Source organism: Bolinopsis microptera, chromosome 10 (assembly GCF_026151205.1).
Source record: "Bolinopsis microptera isolate Bmic1 chromosome 10, MBARI_Bmic_1.0, whole genome shotgun sequence".
NCBI lineage: Eukaryota > Metazoa > Ctenophora > Tentaculata > Lobata > Bolinopsidae > Bolinopsis > Bolinopsis microptera.
In genome coordinates this window covers 10,518,392-10,536,672 of record NC_087081.1, presented here as the reverse complement: position 1 = coordinate 10,536,672, position 18,281 = coordinate 10,518,392, and the positions used below count along the sequence as shown (strand labels likewise).

The 18,281-nt window shown below is 38.7% G+C and overlaps 2 protein-coding genes across 2 annotated transcripts in view; both read right to left on the bottom strand.

The window, feature by feature from the left end:
* The window catches only part of LOC134822382 (probable ATP-dependent RNA helicase ddx6), a 111,823-nt gene extending 103,508 nt beyond the window's left edge, over positions 1–8,315 (bottom strand). Inside the window, exon 1 of the mRNA XM_063833409.1 lies at positions 8,287–8,315. The gene's annotated coding sequence lies outside the window, so the exon portion shown is untranslated. The remainder of the gene's footprint in view (positions 1–8,286) is intronic.
* Positions 479–3,196, bottom strand: LOC134821610 (uncharacterized). Its single transcript, XM_063832312.1, has 4 exons — positions 1,783–3,196; positions 1,256–1,449; positions 923–1,123; positions 479–484 (listed from the first exon to the last, which is right to left on the bottom strand). The coding sequence occupies exons 1-4, from the start codon at positions 3,194–3,196 to the stop codon at positions 479–481; spliced, it is 1,815 nt and encodes a 604-aa protein (XP_063688382.1).
* Positions 8,316–18,281: the final 9,966 nt, after the last annotated feature.

Here is an 18,281-nt window from a genome sequence, read left to right as displayed (position 1 = left end):
TCAATATGTAGTGTTTTTGAAGATATTTAAACTCTTTCTTTTGATGGGCCATTTTGATTGTCCATTTCCTTTCTTAATAATTCTGTCATTGTTCTCAGTTCGTTGATTTCTTGCTATTGTTTGTCATTCAAATTTGGTAGACGGCCCCAACATTAATGTGGCTCTTGCTATGTGTTGGTTTTTTTTTGACTTGAAAGAAAGAAAAATATGTCAAACAGTATATATATACATTCAATTAAATCAAGTGATGCAATTGGCATCACTATGTGTTGGTTCAGCCGAATTAATTATTATTTAATCAAGTTTATTTTTCTTTTCTAGTTAACTGTCATCCGGCAACACAATGAGCAACTTATATTGCAGCACCATTTATCAATTAGTATATCGAAATATGTCATTGTAATTTTAAGATAAGATAAGATAAGATAAGATTTAAATTTATGCCTCTCTGGGCATCTCATATACAAATATAATTACTTCAAAACTGTACAATTTACGTTTAATTATTATATTAAAATATAAAAATTAAAAGAAGTTAACTGAAAACTTGGCTGATAAGTGCCTAAGTAAGGCCTTTTAAATTGACCTTCTTCCTCTTAGCTATTATTGGATTATCTTTCATATAATTCACATAATTACTCCTGTGAGCTACAGTAACATCAATTCTATCAAATATATCATATGAAAGTTCCCAGTGATGACCAAGCTTATTAGCTCGATATCCATGAAGCCGAAAGGCATCTAATCCCCTCTTGAAACCAGTAACCGACTCACTAGCTTTCACAAGTGGTGGTAGACTGTTCCAATAGCGCAAGACCCTTTGGGCAAAGAAATCAGTCTCATTTGTGGTGAATCTATGAGTCTTTGATCTAGCAGCAACAGTCCTACCAGAACGACCAAATAAATCGGAACCATAACCCACAAAGCCTTCCTGGATCTTGAACATCTCAATGAGATCTCCACGAACCCTGCGTTCAAGCAGGGTGGTGAGGTTCAGCTTATCCAGTCTCTCTCTGTAAGTCATGAGTCCCAATCCATCAATCATACGGGTGAACGATCTCTGGACACCTTCCAATTCAAGAATCAGTGACCAGTTTCCATGCCTAGCCATCGGAGCCCATGCCTGTGAACAATACTCTATATGAGGCTTTACTAAAGACTTATACAAGCCCAGCATAACGCTTGTTTCCCTCGATATAATATTTCTTGTAAGCCAGGCAATGGTACCATTAGCTTTAGCAATGCACTTTCTCACATGATCCTCAAAGTTGAAACTGGTGTTAAAGACCACTCCAAGGTCCTTCTCGCTTTCAACACATCTCAAAGGCAAACCACCAAACAAGTACTGATTCTTAGGATTACAAGAACCAATTTGCATGACCATACACTTATCTACATTAAAATTTAAACACCAACGAGACTCCCAAAGTTCTAGCAACTTCAAATCAGCTGTTAGATTAATAAAAGGATTAACAATCATTTTAACATCATCAGCAAAAAGTTTGATGATAGCTTTGATCCCTTCTGGAAGATCATTTACAAATAAAAGAAAGAGCAATGGTCCCAAAACACTGCCTTGGGGCACTCCTGAAAGTATATATTTAATCTCAGAAAATGCATCTCCTACTTTAACTTTCATAGACCTCCCTACTAAAAAGTTTTCTAAAATACCAATAATCTCTTCAGGAACAGCAATATTTCTTAATTTAACTAATAAACGGTGGTGTGGTACACTATCAAAAGCCTTAGAGAAATCAAAGTATAATATATCAGCACAGCCACCTTCAGCCAGCAAGTCATTGACAGCGTCAATAGACTCCAATAGGTTAGATAAGCATGACCGACCCTTCATGAAGCCGTGCTGTGCGCTACTAAGCACCTGTTCAACACCGTCGAGAATATACTCCCTAAGAAGCTTCTCATAGGCTTTGCATAGTATACAAGTCAGTGACACAGGCCTGTAATTATTAGGACTATGTACTGACCCCCTCTTGTGCAAGGCCACAACAGTGGCAGTTTTCCATACCTCAGGAATATACTGCTCAGAAGCACAGGCACTAAATAGCAACACAACCGCATCCACAAAGGAACTGTTCTCACTTAAATACCTCAGGAGTCTAGGATGAACACCATCAGGACCCATAGCTTTACTAATATCTAGTGATCCCAAAATCTTGGCAACACTTTCAGGGTGCACCATAAATTTACTCCAGAAGTAATCATTATTACATTCTGTGTAACAATCTTGAGGCAGAGGGCCAGAAGGTTCAGGTTTGAAAACTGACTGGAAAAAATCAGCTAACACTTCTGCAGTCTCAGAGGGAGACTTGGTCTCAGAACCATCATCTGTTTTGAGTCTTTCTACAGATTTTCTTAAAACACTTTTAGATTTAAGGTAATTAAAAAGAGGTTTACAATTTAACTTAAACAATTTAGTCACTTTATTCTCATATTTAATCTTTGCCTTAATCTCAGCGTTCTGGTACATCCGCTGCTCGTACTCGGCTGTGTTAAACATCACCATTGTAGGATTCTCGTCAAAATCCTTCCATGCCAGGTCCTTGCACTTTCTTTTCCTAACCAGACTAGAGCAATCCCAGGGTAACCTCTGTAAGATCTCCCCACCTTTAGTTGTTTTAAGGTGGGTGGTTGGGACACGATCTGAAATGACACTAAGTTTTTGGTGTAATTCTTCCCACATCTCTTCGACCTGAAGATCTTCTCTTGAGTACCCCCAGCTGATGTCTGATGACTGTGTGTTAACGAAGTCCTGATCCACCTTATACCAGCTTTTCTTCTTAGATGTAAGGAACTCGACATTGTTTTTAACTTTCAGCTCAACCAGTAGTGATACATGATCGCTTTTACCCAGAGGAGCAAGGATATCAACATTGTTTACAAAACAATCATTATTGCAGAAGACCTGATCAAGCAAGGAGCATTGAGTTGTATCACCAACCTTCCTGACGCGTGTTGAAGACCCAGTGACATACCACTTCAAACCTTTCCTGGTAAAGACATTCAAGAATTCTGATTCCATCAGCAACCTTCTGTCACATGAGTTTGGTGGGCGCTCGACTATACTTTTGTCCCAGTTAACATGAGGTAGGTTCACATCACCAACTATCACCAACTCTTCATCCGCATTAACTGGTAAACGTTCAAGAGCACCTAACAGGCCAGCATTGTCCTTCATATCTCCCTAATTTTTTTCCCCCTAATTTCGTTAGCAACACATGAGAAACCAGGCTGCAAAGCATCCTGTATTGATAACATAATAACTAACGACGTAGAGAGTATAGTAGCTTCTGGAATACTGACTGACCGTATATCACACCACTCACCCATCTTCCAAATCTTTGATAGAAACTTGGACTCTAGCAGAATTGACCTGAAATACAAACAGTATTATGATTACAACAAACCGAATGTAAAAGCTTTTTTACAGACTCTGGAACATGATCTCAATAATAATGTTATCGACAATTTTACAACATTTCACGACATATTTAAGGACTGTATAGATAGAACTTGTAAGTTAGAAACCCCTAAATGCTCTAAAAGAACAGCACTGAACAACCCATGGATTACACCAGACCTTGTGGGCAAAATTTCATATCAGCACGAACTTTACGATAAATGGGTAAAGGTCAGAAAAGTTAAATGTAAATTTGGGGAAATTGAAAATAAAGGGGGGACATGCCAATGCCCAATATGTTGCTCAAAACGTGACAAGTATAAAAAATACAGTGACTGCAGGCGGAAGGTCAAAAAAGATCGCCGCAATGCTCAATCTAAGTTCTATGGTGGAAAATTTGCAGAGTTGCACGGAAACAGTAAAAAGACGTGGGAATTAATTAACCAAATACGGGGTAAACGAAAACGACAAACCAAACCTCTATTTACTATCAATAATGAAAAAATTACTAATCGTAGGGTAATAGCTAATGAGTTTAATAAGTACTTTGTCTCCCTAGCTTCTAATCTTAACGAGGCATACAATGAAATCGGCGAACTATTAATTAATGGCATCCCCAGTATCTATGACTACCTACCAAAATCCAACACGACCAGTATTTACATGCATGATTGTACAATCGATGAAGTATGTAAAATAATATCAGAATTGAAAAATGGCAAATCGTCTGATATCCCAATACATGTTGTAAAAGCGTCATCCAGAATTATCGCCCCCCTATTATCTGTACTATACAATGAATGTTTGAAGGAGGGAATATTCCCGGACGATTTAAAGATTGGCAGGATCAGTCCCATATACAAGAAAGAAAATGAAGAATTACTTGAAAACTATAGACCAGTCTCTACCTTAGCCGTATTTGGTAAGTTATTCGAGAAAATTATATATAGTAGGCTATACAGCTTTTTCCAGTCACAAAATATGATCTATGAAAATCAGTATGGATTCCGTAAAAATCACTCTACTAGTCATGCCCTGAATTTCTCAGTGAATTATATAGAATCATGCCTTAATAAAAAGCAGCACGTGCTCGGAATATTCATTGATCTAAGCAAAGCATTCGATACCATCTCAGCTGACAAATTACTGAGTAAGCTAGATAATTACGGAATTCGAGGCAATGCCAACAAACTCATTGCTAGTTATCTCTCTAATAGATATCAATACGTCTCGGTCCTAGGAGAAGAGTCTGACAAGCTTCCAGTTCTCTTTGGAGTACCCCAGGGATCTTGTCTTGGTCCGTTACTATTTATTATTTATATCAACGACCTATATAGGGCAACTGAACTAGGCAAGTTCATTCTATTTGCTGACGATACAAATATATTTGTCGCGGATGAATGTAAGATAAAGTTATATGAACGAGCAAACCAAATTCTCAAACTGGTACAACTGTATATGAAATGTAATCTCCTGCATATTAACATTAAGAAATGCTGTTACATTCACTTTAAACCAACGAATAGAAAAAGCAAGGTAGAACATAATGAAGAAGAACACGTACTTACTCTAAACAATGTAGTAATAAAGCAAGTCAAAAAGGTGAAGTTTCTTGGTGTTATTATTGATGATCAGCTTAAATGGGATGCTCATATACGGTCGCTCAACACAAAGCTGAAATGTGAAAGTGGGAAAATTTGTAGAATACGGCACATTATTCCAGAAAAACTCTACAAAGAACTGTACTACACACTATTTGAATCACACTTGCGATTTGGGATATCAGTATGGGGTGGCCTTAGTAACAACAGGCTTGAACCAATATTTATCACTCAGAAGAAATGTGTTAGAATACTATTTGGTAACCGAGAGGCGTACTTAGAAAAGTTTAGAACTTGTGCTAGAACACGAAGTAAAGACAAGCAAAAATTAGGAAGCGACTTCTATGAAAAACAGCACACAAAACCGCTATTTAAGAAAAATGGTTTACTAACCATACACAGTTTGTTCAAACACACATGTTTATTGGAAATGTTCAAAATCAATAAATTAGAATCCCCAGTCCCACTCCTAAATCTATTTAACAGATCATCAAGACGTGCTGATCGATTCATCACTCCAACCCCATCCACCTCCTTCATATATCAATCGACAAAAATGTGGAACGATTGTAGAAACACTGCTAGCAATATCAACTTCTCTACATCAACGAACCTTGTGAAATCCACAATAAAAAAGGAGTTACTCGGCATGCAGTCCAGGTACGACGAAATAGATTGGTGTGAACTGAACTTCGATTCCAACGAACTGAAATTCTAATGTCTACTCAATGAAGATATGCTGAGCGCTAAAGCCGATTGAAATGTTAATGTCTAAAGTATAAAATTTCGGCGGTCACGCCGCGCATTTTGCGCGCTGTGCCGCTATTTTTGGCCCATCTTATCAGATATTATTTACAATGTACTCGCACAGTACATGCAGGGCATGCCACAAGATCATATTAGTGTAGGAATCATTATGTTTTCAACAATTCATTATATGTCGAATTCAGCAGTGGGTCCTCTCTTCGTCCGGTTTGTGTGTTTGTCGCCTGTCTGGACTCTCGTAGTCATGTAATTTTTAATTTTTAATTTCTAATTTGTTATTTTAATTTTAATTTTAATTTTTCAATTTTCTAAATGTGTGTTCTGCTCCGGGACTCGATTACCGTATCGGCTTTCTTGAGACTGTAAATTTGGAAAGCCAACTATGCGGGGCGCCTGCCCACCGGCACTGAAGAGTGATCAAAGAATTAACTAAAATTTCCTAATATAACGATTGAATATAGATGATAGAGTTGTTTAACCGGCGCGGCCATGGGTGTGTGGCCTAGCTTTGGCTGCACACCTATGACTGCGCTGTTGCTGGTGGACAGGCGCAGTTTTTGTTGTGCAGTAGTGTTGCAAGAGAATAAAACCAACTTATTATGTACTAAATGGAATCAAGAATATTATTGACTATATTTGATAACGATGAATTGTAAATTTCGATCAATTTATATTTTTCGGTCTCCAATTATTGAACTGCGGAAGCTGGTTGCCTCAACAATGTTGACTATGCATGGTATGACTGAATTGTAAAAACGTGATAATTGAACGAAAAATAAATGATGAACATGATTCAAAAACTGTAAACCACCAAATGAATTATCGCTTAAATTTAAATAAGTATTTAAACAAAAACCACCATGTGCCGTTAAGCAGCAGGGCGCGGCTCATCTGGGCCACAGCAAATCGGCGAAAATGGGTTCGAAAAAGCCACTATTGGCACTCGAGTCCTTGATCTTTCCGATGGTTCACTGGGGCTTTTGAGCTGCCGTCCTTCAGCTTCTGTAAACTGAAATTACTACCAATCCAAGTTGAAGCAATCAGCCGACGCGCGGCTTTTATGGTTATATATGATATGTTTAATCTGTAATAAAGATCAAAATTCAAATTTGTTTCTCTAAAAATTTGTTTCTCTATCAACAAGTGAAGTAGACCGATACAGACAAACAACATTGAACCTAACAGAGTCGATTACAATATTTACCGCAAGTGATTCAAGACCAGTAAACCAATCCAATCGTTCTACCCTCAATGCTTTGTGGACAAAGATAGCAGATCCCCCAAAACGTGTATCATTAGGTCTGTCTGCACGAAAGAGGTTGAAATTAGGAATAGACACTTCAGCGTCAACAATATCTGAATTTAGCCAGGACTCTGTCACACAAATGATCTGAACATCGTGAGTCTCTGACAAAACCATGAGTTCCGTCATCTTATTGTACAGGGAATTAGCATTAGTGTACAGCATCTTGATACCCTGTGATTCCTTCACGCAACTCGCTACTCGTTTTTTGACTTCACAGCATTCTGGACAACATCTTCTTTATTATCCACATGCTCTTCATTTGTTACAGGAGCCACATCAGTTTTGAGTTCATTCTTTATCACTGGTTTAGGTGCAGCTACTGGCTTTCCCTTCTTCTTGAGATCGGCCTCGGCCTTTCTCTTCTCTCGAGTATTCCATTGAACATCTCTGTCTGCTTTGATCATGTCAGGGTTTATCCACACGTCATCTCCTTGCTTGCTACCTCTGTATACAAAGCCACGTCCATTATTGTGCATATAGCTTGCTCTCTCTTCACTCTTTAGAACAGCTATAACCATCCTGCCTCTGAACTTGTTACGATTAATACGTGAAAAATCTCCAACTCTTTTAGCCGACTGAATATCACTTGTTGTAAGGTCAGTTGCATGCTGACAAATGATGTCCTTCAGCTCAGCCTGGCTCTCTGTTTCCTTTCCTGAATCCGGCAGATTAGACACAACTATGTGTTTGACTCTCTTCAAACGTTGCTGCATGTTTGCATCAATCTGTTGAGTGATTGTTGACAAAGCAGGGCCTGATGCTACCTGGACTACCTCAGTTATCAACTTGGTTTGATCTCCACTGGCTATTCTAGCCCAACTCCTCGTAATCTCTGCATTAGCTGCACCAACCAGCGTACCAACAAGGGAGTCCTGCAATGACTTCTGGACACAACTACTCACTGCCTCTGTCACAGAAGCTAGACCCATCTGGATCTCTCGTGCAACTGTTTGACCAACTTCCATAGACACTTGAGTCTCCTTCAGTCTCACTGGCACCTCGAAACAAAAGTGACAATTCCACTGGGTCAGTTCCTTGACTGTCTTTGTTGTTAGTCCTTGCATCCCAGCGCAACTCACGTGCCACCACATTTCACATGATGAACAGCCTATCCACACATCTACTCCCTTTCCTCTCATCGTCTCACTCTCCTCAACTCCACATCCGTGACACTTGTCTGCGCTCATGTCGTATCTCAAATTATTTGTTATATAGTAGTGTTGAAAGTATTAAAACTTTTGCATGGCTGAAATGTAACGCTCGATTAATATATATAATTATAATAATTAATTGAATTTTCAAACAAAATAAATAGTGGTCCAATCATTTAAGTAAGCTGGAAAGATTTTCAAATAATATATGACATACATTCACTCAAATCAAGTGATGCAAGTGGCTACGTCTAATCTGAAACAGAATTGTAAATCTTTTTACTCCTATTTACGAATAAACGTCAAGTTAAATCTAGTGTGGTTTCTATTTGGATAGAGGAAATAGTTCACGCACAGATATTTCGACTGAGTCAGCTGAGGTACTTGCAAGTGCCTTTAGCTCTGTTTTTGTGCGTGAACTACCTTGTATGTTTACAGCCTACCAGGACGCGCGCCGATGGAACAAATATTTTACGAGTATCACCCGTTAAGAACCACCTGGCCCTCTCCCTAAAACTGAAATTTTATGCCCTGACAATTTGATTGACGATGTCAATCCGTCGAGATCGTTGCTCTGCGAATAAAAGCAGAGCAATGATCGACGATACGAAGCAACGATCGACGATGAGAAGCAACGATCGACAATGCGAAGCAACGATCGACAATGCGAAGCAAGAATGCTAGTTTGCGCGGCGCGTCGAAGCGGCGAAGTCCTCCAACCTGACAATGAAATTATTGATGATATTGATGATATGAGAGTCAGCAGTTATAATACAAAAAATCAACTTTTAAAGCTTAACATTTTTAAAAGTTCTGGTCCGGATGGTGTTGTTTTTTGTATCAGTTTTAACTACATTTCTTTTCAATTCGCTGATACTCTTCAAAACTATTTTACAAAACTATATATCAAATTTCACGGAAAGCAAACTTAATTGATTTACAACTGAATTGAAAAAGAATTTAATATAAAAATATTAAAACTTTAAAATTTAAATGGAATAGATTGCCGAGCTCTAAATATTTGTAAAATACGATGAATAGAGGTCAACACGCTGCGCGCAGGGTGTTATTTTTTATCAAGACACTTATTTTACTCTGGTGTATTCCAATTACGTACATATTGTATTACAAAAATTAATTTAGATGTATGAAGTTTGAAAGAATATGTTGCAATGCGCGCAATTTTGGGAATGTGCTGTGTTTTGGGTAAAAACATTGTACATTGTTGCGCAATGCACTACTGGGCCGCGCCGCGCATCAAATATTTCTTCTCGAAACCGTAAATCGGCGAGTTGCACTACTGGGCCTCGCCGAGCTGGGAAGGATTGAGCAAAACAAATTTTTTTTAGTAAAACAAAATTTTTATTTACCACAAAACAATCAATACATATTTAATATTATTGTTGTCGGCCGAAACTTGGGAAGTTCCCGCTCTAATATTCAGACGACAGTGATGACTCATTAAGAGCACTAATTTCGACCACTTTCCCGGTCGAGCCATACCAAATCAAACTAATTGACCCACGTGTATAGCCAATGTCCTGGCGGTGCTGAGCCGATGTAAAACTCTTCTGTAAACTCTTTTGTCTCTTGTAACTTGTTTATATTTTATATTTAAGTTATACTGTGTACTGTGTACAATAGTTATAGCGTATATATAGTGTGTAGTGTGTAGTGGTTATTTTGTTGTGACGTGTCACTTTATATTTTGCTACCAACGTCAGCCTTGACTTACCATTTATTGTAATTGGTACAGCATATATCAAAACTAAAACACTGTTTTCGATCTGACGGGTGATGGGCTCTCTCTGATGGGACACGGTTCTAGGGGGTACCCGGGGTACGAGTTAACGAATAGCGTTCGTGTCCTTCCACAACCCCCTCTCATTGTGTTTTTGACGGAGGAGAAGCCTAGTCACTAGTTCATCCGTCTGCATCGCTTAATCGAGTTGAAAATTTAGCCAATAACAAACTAAATTACATGTTATACTGATAGCAGGTGTAGAGTTTATAACATACAAATTCTAAATTTTTGACGGCTGACGATGGTAAGTCGCTATGTTTAATTCGGGACTTTTATAGTCTTAAGTCTTGGAGCTCAAAATGTCTCGTGCTGTGGGCCGTATAAACGGCGCACACCACCGCCCCGCCTTACTGCTTACATTACTTCATGGTTGCAGGGCGGAGCTGGTGCCGTTTGTCTCGGCCTCGAGTGCCGAGTGCTTGCCCATCGAATACACAATTGAAACACTAATTATTTATTGGAATTCTACAGTTTCCAAAACGAAGTACGAGGATATATTAACTTTAATATTAACTTTGAGCTTTGTTTTGGCGACTGCTTCATCGATGGGCGAGTAGGTATTTGTTGTTTAGCAGTGTTGAATATTGGAGCAATTATATAATGCAATGTATATCTCCATCATAATATAGGCTAGTGTAAACATATATAATCAATAATACAAACAAATGGTATTAGTAACTCGCTAGATTATAGATGTTATTTAAACACATATGTTTACGTCAATTATTACTAAAATTAATATTCTTTTTGCTTTAATATAATTACATGTCACATAATGGATTAGTTGAATGAAACGTGTGCTACTAATGTCTACGCCTCACGCAAAACTGCGTACCGCTTAGTACTTCATGCTTGAGCGGTACTGCGGTTGACAGTGGCGCGCACTCAATTTAATCACAAATAACGAGCGCGCGGTTTTTTGGAATCTCTCCATTATTATATTAATTAGGTCGCAGTGTTCACGGCCTGTACTGCGTGAACGACAGAAATATCTTTTAAATTATTTTGCTTCTGAAATTTTGGCTCTAGAAATTAAGAAATGTGACATGTAATTGTAAAATATGTATTGACATGTATTATAAGATAACAATTAAATAGATCATGTGCGCGGCGCCTACAGCTGACCTACGAATTTCTGAACAATTTTAAATTGTGGCTGTGTGCGCGGCGTACTGTATATGTGTTTGAAATTGAAATTTGAATTTATTTATGAATATAACATTATGTATTGATTGTTTTGTGGTAAATAAAAATTTTTCTTTCCTAAATTTTTCTTTCCTAATAAATTTAAATTTAAATTCAGCTATATACACAATACACAGCCCGCCGCGCAGACAGCCACATATTGCTGAAAGATTCTCAGGTGCAGATGTAAGCGCCGCGCGCGCGAGGTTGGAGGTTTGTTATCTTACAATTACTTGTAGGTTTACAACCTACCAGGACGCGCGCCGAGTTGGACAATATATGGAACAGATATTTTACGAGTATCACCCGTTAATCAAGGACTGGCAGCTAGCGGGGCAAGGAATGCACGGGCTTAGGGGCTTTTGTGCACACCAGAACACTAGCTCGGTACATTTTTGGAAACTAGAAGGACTGAAAACTAAAATTGTTTTTGATGGAGGTTGAGGCATGTTTTTGAGAGGGACTGTATAATAGCTTGTGGTAACAACAGGCCTTTACTTTAATAGGATGAAGTTTTGGTTTTAGGACAGGGAGAAGGCATTAAGAAAATTTGCTCTTTGTTAACAAGGCAGAGGATAAGCAATGTTGATTATAATATGTATCAATATCTAGATCTTCGTTTATCAATTTTCACTAAATATTTTTAAAATTTTAATAGGGAGGGGAATTCATCAACTTTATTTTGTTGGTTTACAACCTACCAGGACGCGCGCCGAGTTGGACTCGTGGACGGTCCAATATATGGAACAGATATTTTACGAGTATCACCCGTTAAACTTTATTAAGTACCTATCAAAAATAAATCTTATCAATGTAATAGTTCAAAAATCATAAATCATAATCCTAAGTTAAAAACACTTTCTCACTACACTGCGCTCACACACGTTAGTGAGGCAAAGGAAAATGCCACCCAGCTAATTTTCAATTTCAAGATAATCATTTTGGATGTGTGGACCCTAGGGTAGACTTGGTGTCAAAATTTAAATTAGAGCATTCGAAATCTTTGTTTGTCCAATCAAGATCAGCATGGTTATGCTGGTTGAAGAGCAGTGATTGCTTCATCCTAGACTTCAGGCAGGCCACACTCAGACAGTAGTCACGTATACCAAGCTTAGGCACAATTACGTTCCAAATACGAGTCGTTCAGCTATTGAAGTTGTCAGGGGGGTCTGCTTGGCTTAGTATAAGGGTGGGTTTCCTACTTAAGCAGGTGAAATTTTCATAGAGGGAAATCGGAGCACGGAATTTCATGATTTTATAGAGCTCAAGGAAACAATGGTAACTGTACAGGTTTTGGACGGCAAGTATTCCGTGTTCCTTGAACAAAGGTTTGGTGTGCTCTTTCAAGAAAAAATGATTGTTCAGATTTTGGTTTTTAAACGGTCGAGCACGAGCACAGGTCTTAAATTTATCTAGGTATGCCTCCCTGTCGCCAAACAGTACCCTGAGACAATATTTTTGCGCTTTGAATACAGAACTTATACGAGTGTTGGCTGCCCCACCCCAAACCGTGATACAATAGGAGAGGTGTGATTCAAATAGAGTGTAATACAACTGGCGGTGTAAGAAATCTGGGAGGGAGCAGCATAGGCGGCAGAGAGTTGATGTTGCATGGCTGAGAGAACGCCTAAGTGATTTTATGTGTTCTTCCCAGGTCAGCTTTTCGTCGATGACGACTCCCAGAAACTTAGCAGATGCAACTTGTTTTATTGGAAAGTTATCAATGGTTAGGGTATATTCAGAATTATTGTCAGTCTGGGAGGACGATGCTGGTTTAAAGTGAATGAAACAGCATTTAGACATGTTGACATGGAGTTTGTTTGCTCGCATGTAGGAAGATAAACTAGCTAAAAGAGAATTACCACGCATATGTGCCTCCTTTTTAGATTTCCCAGTCACAAATATATTGGTGTCATCAGCGAAGGTGACAAATGATCCCAGACTGGAGCAGTTGGCGATATCATTCATATATAGGAGAAATAAGAGAGGTCCGAGAATCGAACCCTGGGGGACTCCAAACTGTATTTTCAGGGCGTCAGATTTCTCACCAACCACATGTTACATTTTACATGGTAAGGTCTCCTCCTAGTCGTCTCCTCCTTAGTCGTTACAGCGCCCAGCGAACAAAATTAAAATCGTACGATGAGAATCGCGGGCTATACATAACATATAAATGGTATAGATAATAATAATAATAATAAATTAATGTTATTTTTATACAGCACCAAAAGGTTAAATAATTTAAATTTAACCCTTATGCTCAGCTGTAGATAACTGTTTCACTGCACAATTATTTACAATCATTAATTAAATCATTCTTGATGTTATTATTCATTCTGCCATTTTCGTTAAAGCACTATGACTTGCAGTGAACGCTATGGAGATTTTCTATTTTTTGGGAGGCCCTCAACCACGGATGTCCTGGTCATTCAGCTGAATCAAGTGATGGAGAAGGTATACTAGAAGTTGTTAGGGTCCTTTCACATATAATAACACGTTAGTTGCTAAGGATCCTTTGAATCTATGCAAAATTACTCATCTATGTAATATCTTCTATGTTAAATCTTTTCGGTCGACTTAGCCGAATAGTTGGAAACGTGATTAAGAGTTAATAATTGAGAAGGGGCCCTGTCAAAAGATCAAGAATCTTCTTAGGATATCCCTTCATATCAGTACATCTTAATTGAAGTGTACTGGAAACATAGTACTATTCTTAATACTATTAGTACACTCATTGCACTAAGAGGAATCAGAGGAAGATCAACGGCCCAGCATCTTGAACTGCATGACATCTCCTTCAACCTCATCCCCCAGAAGACAAGCTTTGAGGTCTCCTAGATTTGTTTATGTAAATTTTGATATTTTACTGTACTATTTTATGTTGTATTATATAATTTTACGGACAAAATGATCCCAGGGGGGACTCCCAACCCACCGCTTCGGCGGGTAGTTGACACACCTTTCACAAGCAAGAGCCACTTTGGTCTACTTGCTGTGAGGTGTCTCAGCTACATGGGTTGGGGGTCCCCCCTTTAAAAAAAAAAATTCTTAATACTATAATATTCTTTCTTATAAATGATTTAGAGAATTGGTTGTAGAGTTGTTAGGAGGAGGAACAAGGGAAACACACACTTCCTATAGTCAACTTGCTAAAAGGGATAAAGCAATGGTTAATAATGTTATCAATACTATTATATAAAATACTATATAAATACTACCTAACACTGCCTTCCCCTTTAAAAGAAATATTTCTAACGTAAAAAAAATAAACCTTTAAAAACTTTCATAACAATCTCAAATAATCTATAAATCGTACTTTTTAGAAAAATCTTAAAGCGGAACAACAAAGAAAATGCGCGCGCCGCGCGCACTCTAGAGTGCTAACATGATACAACTTCTTAAATCTACGCGCCAGAAAATCTAGCAATCATTAATCATAAACCGGATCAAACCGGGTAAAAACTGGATATTCTTATCATAAAACTGGTAGAATCCAAAATCAAATATTTAAAAATGCTCATCAATAAATGTTAAAAATCTTAAGGTAAGCTCTGAAACTCTTCGGCATTACCATTGTTAAGTCTCATTGACCTAGTTACCCTTTCAGTGGTCTCGTTCACAGGCGCAAAAAAATTGTTTGTAAACCGTTGTTGATCAACAACAAGACGTGAAGTCGGAGTATTAGAGGGATGCTCACCAGGATGAGGCAGAACCAGTGATGTAGGTGGAAGAGAGGGTGTGATGTTAGGTGAAACAGGTGTTGAAGGAGTCATCTGGGCAGGGGCAGTATGGAGAGAAGTATCCAACCTCGTGAGTGGCGATACAGGGACCATGAACTCAACTAGGTCGATCTGTGTCGGAGATGATTGGCAAGGCAATTCGGGTGTTTTCATTGCTTCTATTTTAGATTTTGCAGGTACAATCTTATCGTGGTGTAGGATCTTTTCAAATCCTTTAGGACCTCTAATCCCATAGTTCGCAGGGCCAATCTTCTTAGCTATATAATAAGGGCCTTTTAGCCATCTTACGTTAGCGCTCATATGATTTCCATAGTTCCTCTTCAGTAATACTTCTTGGCCTATCTCGTATCTCACCGGATTAGCCGACTTGTCGTAGCGCTTCTTATATTCTGCTTGTGACTCCTGGCGATTCAGATCGGCGTTCTTCTGAATTACAATAGGGTCAAGTATTTCCTCCTCATGTGTAGGAAGCTGGAGAAGACTGTCAACGGGCATACGGGGTTTGGTTCCCCACATCATCATAAATGGAGAATACTGAGTGCTCTTGCTGACCATATTATTGGCCGCTAGAATTGCTTCAGGAAGGACGACGTCCCAATCAGATAAGTCTAATTTACGTGATTGAATCATAGATCTCATAATTGTTTTCAGAGTACCGATTGCTTTTTCAGCAGAACCATTACCTTGAGGATGAAAGGGTGACGAGCGTATCTTTTTAATGTTGAGGTCTTTACACATTTTGTTTATCACTTCTCCGTCTACATTTTTTCCTTGGTCTGAAATTAGTTCGTTGGGGATTCCGAAGTAAGGGTACCATTTGTCCCACAAAGCAGATTTCACGACTTCTGCTTTTTGACCTTTCATTGCTGACACCGCCATAAACTTAGTGTTTGAATCCAGCATCATCAAGAAACAGTTGTTACCTCGCTTAGACACAGGAAAACTCCCTATATCTATAGCCAACATTGCCCTCGGAGGTCGAATCTGGGGAGTGATTAGGTTGGCCTTGCAGCCTCTGGAAGATTTGCACTGGAGACAAGTTTCGCATTTTGATATTAGTGAGAATACTTGATCTTTTTGACCTTTCCAATAGAATCTGTTCTTGCACAGTTCTAAAGTATTAGGAGCTCCAACATGGTGTTGTCCGTGTAATTCTCTGATAATGGCTTCCTGCCATTTGTCTGGAACTATAACTCTCAAACCTTTGCAGAGTAACCCATCTCTGATACTTAGGTTAGTGTATTGCTTGTAGGGTCCAGCCTCAATCTCTTTGCCATTGTTCAAGCAATCAATCACCTTCTTGAGTTCTGGGCATTCCAGTTGAGACTTTTGAATTTTGTCCATTGTCGGGTAGCCCTCTAGCTCTTTGTCCATCATTGCATAAATAACGTCAGGGTTAATTTCTGGGTCGTCATCTTTATCATAGAGGACTCTACTCAGGCAGTCAGCTTCTACGTTTTCTTTACCTTTCAGGAATTCTAGAACACAGTCTACACCCTCTAACTCTGTTATCCATCTGGCTAACTTCTTACGGGGGTCTTTCTGTTTTCTTATCCCCTGTAACGATAAATGATCAGATTGAATAATAGGTCTAGTTGTACAGTAAACTTTCCACTTTCTAGTTATCCAAATAACGGCAAACAATTCTTTTTCAGTGGCTGACCAAATTACCTGGGGTTTAGATAGACTTTTGGAGGCGTAAGCTATTGGTAGGTTATCTCCTCTCTCATCTTTCTGGAACAGAATAGCTCCCATTGCTACTCCTGAAGCATCTACTCTAATGTGGAACTGCTTTTCCCAATCAGGTAGATAGAGTTCACTCAGCTCAGATAGACCATCTTTTAATCTCTGGAACGAGATTTCCTCTTTTTCAGTCCATTTAAATGGTGTCTTGTCTGATGTGAGTGTGGTTAGGGGTTTTGCTTCTTCTGCCATTTTTTCATAGAATTTTCTATTGAAATTAGCAAGACCCAGGAAGCGTTGAACCTGTTTTTTGGTCTTGGGCACAGGAAATTGTCTCAGCTTTTCGATATTTTTGGGATCAGGTTTGATCTTTTCTCCGTCAATAAGGAATCCAAGGAATACGATTGAAGATTTGAAGAACTCACATTTATCTTTCCTCAAGCTGAGCTTATACTCCTCTATCACATCGAACAATATCTTCAGGTTTGCAAGGTGCTCTTCAAACGTCTTTGAATAAAGGAATATATTGTCCTGATAGGGTTCTAAGTTAATAACTCCTCTCTTTTTCAGCTCTCTCTTCACTTTGTCCATGTTTCTCTGGAATGTAGCTCCTGCATTTATCAATCCAAATGGCATACGTTTGCACTCATATTTTCCATTGGGAGCTGAGAAAGCAGTTTTCTCTCGATCTTCCTCCCTTAAGGGAATGGCCCAGTATCCAGAAGCTAGGTCAAGCTGAGTAAAGTACTTACACCCTTTGACCTTTTCAATAATATCTTCAACTCGAGGAAGTGGATATGTGTCTGGTTTTGTGTTTTTGTTCAAACTCTTGAAATCTAGCACAAACCGTTTTGTACCATCGTCCTTGTTCACCAGAAGTATATTACTATTGTAGGGAGAATTTGAATGCTGTATTATGTCATTTCTGAGCATCTCCTGGATTTGGTTCTCAACAATTTCAAGTTGATTAAGAGGTAATCTTCTGATTCGATCCTTATGGGGAACATTATCCATGGATCTGATCACATGTTCTCCTAGTGTGCATAACTCCGGAGCTCTATTGTTTTTAGCAAAAGTATGATCATAAGACTCGATGAGGTCTTTTACTTTTTTAACTTCTTGACAAGTTAAACTTTTACCCATGGTGTAGCTTTTGTTCTTCTTTTTCTCAGGCTCATCCATTAAGAATATCCACTCCTTATCCAAGCGTATACGGTTGTTAGCCCAATCGAATTGGGTAGTTTTGAACTGGCTCATGAAATCACGTCCAAGAATCACTGTCTTGCGCTTTGAAGGAAGCTCAATAGGTCTCAAAGGGTAGTCTGTAAACTCATAAGGACCTAGTTCGAAACAACAAAGAACGGGTTCACCAACTTTCTGAGATCCTCCGACACCTAGAACACTTTTACCATTCTGAGTAAAATTCACTGACTCACATAAGTCGGTCGATATAACTGACATACTCGACCCACTGTCGAGAAGAAAGTCTACTCCATCTTCCTGCATCCCTTTGACTGATATACTGCCATCTAGTCATGCTTGGCGGTCTTTTCCTCTAAAGTTCTTCTTCTTATAGGTGAAACTAGGACATTCGAAATCGCTGTGTCCTTTTCCACTACATTTAGAAC